The following is a 5,131-nucleotide window of genomic DNA, read 5'->3' on the forward strand; positions in this document are numbered from 1 at the left end:
AAAGTAAATCCTTACAAGAGACGACTAAGCTGCAGAATTATTTTTCACAAGCTTCGGTATTGATTCGACTTTTGCGGAATGTGCATTTGTTATTGATTGGGATTTTGCGGATGAGCAGTGCTATCCCGCATGACCTTGCGGAAAGCTATCCCACTCAAGCTGCTTATTTACCATTAGATCATGCTAAAACCCAGATCTAACAGCCTTGAACACATTAGGGAAAATGGTGGATCCTATCATGAAAGTGGTGGGTCATTTCCTAAAAATGATGGATCATTTCCTGAATGTGAATCTAACCGTTGATTTAATCATCCAACGACAAAAAAACTGGTTTTGCGAGAAATCATCCCGCAAAGTCACGTAGGATAGCATTTGTCTTTGCGGATTGTGCAAGGTCTCTGGGAAGGAAGACGGAAGAGATCCGAGAGAAATAAATAATCGTTTATACGGTGGCATAAGCCCATGGCTCCAAAGTTACAGAGTATGGCAGTCTGGTGAACGATCGGGAGAGAGAAATAATCGTTTATATGGTGGCAGAAGGATTTTCGTGTTCAGCTAAGAAAAACGTGGCGCTGTTCAGTACCCAGGAAAAATGTCGAGAAATGCGATCTCAAGGCCTCTCAGCTCACTGAGACAAGAATCAGTAATCGATTCTTATTACAATTCCTATTTCAACAATTCCCTAATGGTTCCCAACCCTTCCAATTCTTCCTTCAAACCAGAATCAACTCCTCCTCGTCCATGGAAACCTATCTTCATCGAATACGTTCCCGAAGAGAAACTCATCGTCAACACAGACTACAATCAGCTTATACGTTGTTGCAATGATTTGAAATCTATCCTTCAAATCCATGCACAACTACTAGTTTCAGGATATAAATCAGATTACTTAACAGATACACATTTAGTACATAACTACTCATTGTTTGGTAAACCTGATTTCGCAAGATTTGTATTTAATAAAATGGAAAACCCAACTACCATATCATATAATTCGATGATCAGAGGTTATACAAGAATGAAACAATACATAAATGCTATGTTATTGTATCATAAAATGTTGTTTATGGGAGTAGAACCAGACAGGTATACTTTTGTTATTACTTTGAGAGATTGTATTGAAGCTTATAATGTAGACATTGGGTTTCTTATTCATGAGGAAATAGTAAAAAGTGTATTTGATTCTGATGTTTTTGTTGTGAGTGCTCTGATTGAGTTTTACTTCAGAATGGGCAAAATTGATGCTGCAGAAAAAGTGTTTGAGAATATGCCTGAAACGGATGTTGCTGTTTGTAATGCAATGATTAAGGGGTATTCACTTAGTGCGAAACCTTTGAGGCTCTGAGATTTTTTTATAAGATGCAAAGGGAGGGAATTGAAGTTAATTCAGAGAGTTTGTTAAACTTAATTCACGACGTTCATCGGTTGAAGACGAAGATCTACTGAGGATAGCTTTGAGGAACTTCATCAACAAAAGGTATGTGGAAACTAAAACTTATCTATACTCAGAAGTCTATTCTATTTTATCTCTTAATAATAAGTTAAAAGATGATCATTTGATGTCGACTCGGAAAGTTTCGTATTGATCGTTCGATCAATTGAAAATTACTTATGAGCTAATAGTTTGTGTGACACAACTATTGTAGTCTTATAAGGATGTTTCAATGATCGAAATGAGAATTTAGAACAATTAACCTTTGTCTAGATACAACACAATATACATACCAGTATGCAAACTGTTGTGGTATGAATCAAGTCCGAAAACCTAGTTTGCATACTAGTATGCGAATAATTTTAACCGTTAAAGTCCGGGAACCAAGTTTGCATACCAGTATGCGAACGGTTCACCTGAATTAAGGTTTGGGACAACAATATGCATACCGGTTTGCAAACTGCTGGACAAGACCAAACTCCGGAAGCTATAGTTTGCGTAACCGTTTATAAACATAGTGTTTAAAATTCTAAAATCGGCTAAGTATGTTTTCATACTCATGAAAAAATACATGTATGAATTAAGGAATGAAATATTTGCAAACCGTGGCTTAATTTTCATGAATTGATTCTCATGAATCAATCTGATTTTGATTCAGTTGGTTCATATATATTTCTGTGAAATAGTGAACAATTGAAAAACTCTATTTGCAACACAATTAGATTCATTTTTTTATCTTTCATGATTGACTGATCATCATAGTTGATCTAGAAGTGTTAAATGAATGTGGTTAAGACAAAAGTGTCCATATGGCTAACTTCGGTTAACTATTATTGACCCAACTCAATATCCACGTTTAGGTACGGTTACCCATATCTAAATGAAAGTATATTTCATTTGTATGTAACAAGCTAAGACTATCTAACATTGGAGAGATATTGCTTTCGTTTTAAGCAGACTTAGCTTGAATCTTAAATCAGGTTTTCATCTGACGTTGAATATTCAATGCTTTGTTACTAAGCTATCTTAGCTTTGATTGAAAGGAAACCTTGATTTGAAAGATTATATAAGGGAGAACTTTAGAAACTGGAAAACATAATCCCGACACTTTCCCGTGTCCTAGTTGCGACTAGAGCCGATTATCCTTTAACCTAGGTTTTTCCAAAACCATTATAGGTTAACGACTTGAAGACTACATTTGGGATTCGTGAAGCCATATCCAACTATTTTCTCTGTAGTTGCGTGATCTGATCTTACTTATTCTATTGTATTGAGTGTTATCTTCTCTAAGATTAACTCGATATTTATCTCTGATAGGTAAAATATAAAATTATTCACAAAGCTCTTCGTATCATTCTTTTTGATTCCACAAAACTTCTTCTACTACCATATAGTTAAGTTATTGTGAGGTGATTGATATTTCTAGGCTTCTCTTCAGGAGTATAAGACCTGATTATCAATTGGTTCCTGTTCACCTTGATTTATCAAAAGACGGAACAAAAACTTCATAGGTACTTCTGTGGGAGACAGATTTATCTATCAAATTAGATTTATCTGTGGGAGACAGATTTGTTTATAAGTCTTCGACTTTGGGTCATAGCAACTCTTAGTTGTGGATGAGACCAGCTAAGGGAATCAAGCGCGCACAATCCGGCGTGGCTCAAGAGGCGTAAGGAACATGATTGTACCTTAATCGGTGTGAGACTTGATCAGGGCTCAACTACATTCCAGTCCGAAGTTAACTTGTAATAGCCTAGTGTCTGTAGCGGCTTAATACAATGTGGTGTTCAAATATGGACTAGGTCCCGGGGTTTTTCTGCATTTGCGGATTCCTCGTTAACATAACTTCTGGTGTCTGTGTTATTTCTTTTCCGCATAATATTTGTTTATATAATTGATGTATCACAGGTTTTTCATAGTTCAATCAATTGGTAAATCTAACCTTGTTCATTGGAGTGTAATTAATTGACACTTGGGCATTGGTCTTTGGTACCGTCCAAGATATTTCTCACATCAATCGGGCTCACAGATTTCTATCTTTTCAATTGCAGATTGTATTGAGAAATTGAGATATAACTCTTTGTATATTTCTTGATTGAGCTCGCTTTATAAGCTGGTGCTCTCGGAATTATATTGGAGTTAGTCCATACAGATTTCTGAACAAATTATTAGGTATGGTTTGTTATTTCCCCCCTTTTTAAGACCGAATACTATGGTTCTTTGAGCAGGCTCAAATGCGTTCAAGGAGCCAGCAGTTTCTTGAGAAGAATCAAATGCATTTTTCTGGAAACTACTAGGTGAAGAAGATTGTGTTACTTCTTTTTGACTTTGACAATAAACCGAAAGCTAACTTTTTTTTTTGTGGAAGGAAATTTAATAAAATTATAGAAAAGACGTTACATTGTTTTGATTACATAGAATACTTAACCAAGCCTCCTTTCTAGATTTAACTTAACAACTAGAATCGACATGCACATCCGCATATCTATTTAAAAACTTATATAGATTGTCTGCCAGACTATTACACGATCTCCGAATATAAATGAAAGAAGAACTAGCAAGATTTTTTTTTTGAAATCTAAAGCTTGAAGAAAAATAGCTTTGAATATCCAGTTGGTAGAAAATTTGTCCTTCTTCACGCTGTTAATAACATTTTGGCTATCATTGAGAAAGGATATTCTTTCATCTTTGCGTCCTTGAACCCGCTTTTCAACAGGCGGTTGACTCAGATTTTTCTGAACTTGAACAACAACATGTTCCTCATGTGAATTTAACAATCAAACCCATATTATTCACTTGAAAAGTAGCATCAAAGTAGATACAAGAAATATCCTGTAAACCATCACAACATTTCATGGACACTAAGATACCGAGGAATTCTTTCTTAATAAACTTTGTTAAATCATTTGGGTTAGGTCTAACATTGTTGAAAAAAACAATGCATCTATACTTACAAATGTACCAAATAATATAAGCAAAGTAATTTGTATTAACACATTCTTTTAACCAAAGGAGGCACCATTTTCTGAAAGAGAGATTAGCAGCAGCGTAGAAGTTATTTGCAAGGGATAATCCCCTCCAAATCGCTTCAGAAAACACATATCTAGTAAATAAATATTCAATACATTCACTGAAAATACTGTTGCATAAAGGATACTGAATATCCATCGGAATAAATCTACCCAAAGTCTCTCTAACAAGGAGACAATCACTTAAAGTTTTTTATAGATAATTTTAACCCTAGGTATTATGTTAAATTTCCAGATTCCTTTCCATTCAACTGAGATGCTAACATGATTCATATTACATAAGAAACTATAATCAGAGAAACCGAGCCATAATACCTATCTATTTCCTAGTATCTTTCTAAAAACATAATTATTACAAGCTTCAAGCAGTTTAATATTCATCATAGTATCATCATCAAACACATTATAAATAACATTAAAATTCCATTTACCTTGCTCATCAATTATATCAGACACTTTAGAAACTAAGTGAACGCAGTTATTATTTTATGGTTTTGGGATAACACTATTAGGAAGTCATTTGTCAGTCCAAACTTCTATATCATTACCATTACCTAGCATCCAACAATGATTATCTCTAGTAATATCAAGACCTTTAAAAATACTAGTACAAACCCATGACTTAATAGATTTCTTCTTATACTTAAGGGGTTCAGAGTTTGGAAAATAT

At 34.6% G+C, this 5,131-nt stretch overlaps 1 protein-coding gene across 1 annotated transcript; it reads left to right on the top strand.

The window, feature by feature from the left end:
• Window positions 1-592: 592 nt before the first annotated feature.
• On the top strand, window positions 593-1,345 carry LOC113324896 (pentatricopeptide repeat-containing protein At3g12770-like). Its single transcript, XM_026573174.1, has one exon. It carries the CDS (start codon window positions 593-595, stop codon window positions 1,343-1,345), a length of 753 nt encoding a protein of 250 aa, XP_026428959.1.
• The last annotated feature ends 3,786 nt before the right edge of the window (window positions 1,346-5,131 follow it).

This window comes from Papaver somniferum, chromosome 11 (assembly GCF_003573695.1).
Source record: "Papaver somniferum cultivar HN1 chromosome 11, ASM357369v1, whole genome shotgun sequence".
Taxonomy (NCBI): Eukaryota; Viridiplantae; Streptophyta; class Magnoliopsida; order Ranunculales; family Papaveraceae; genus Papaver; species Papaver somniferum.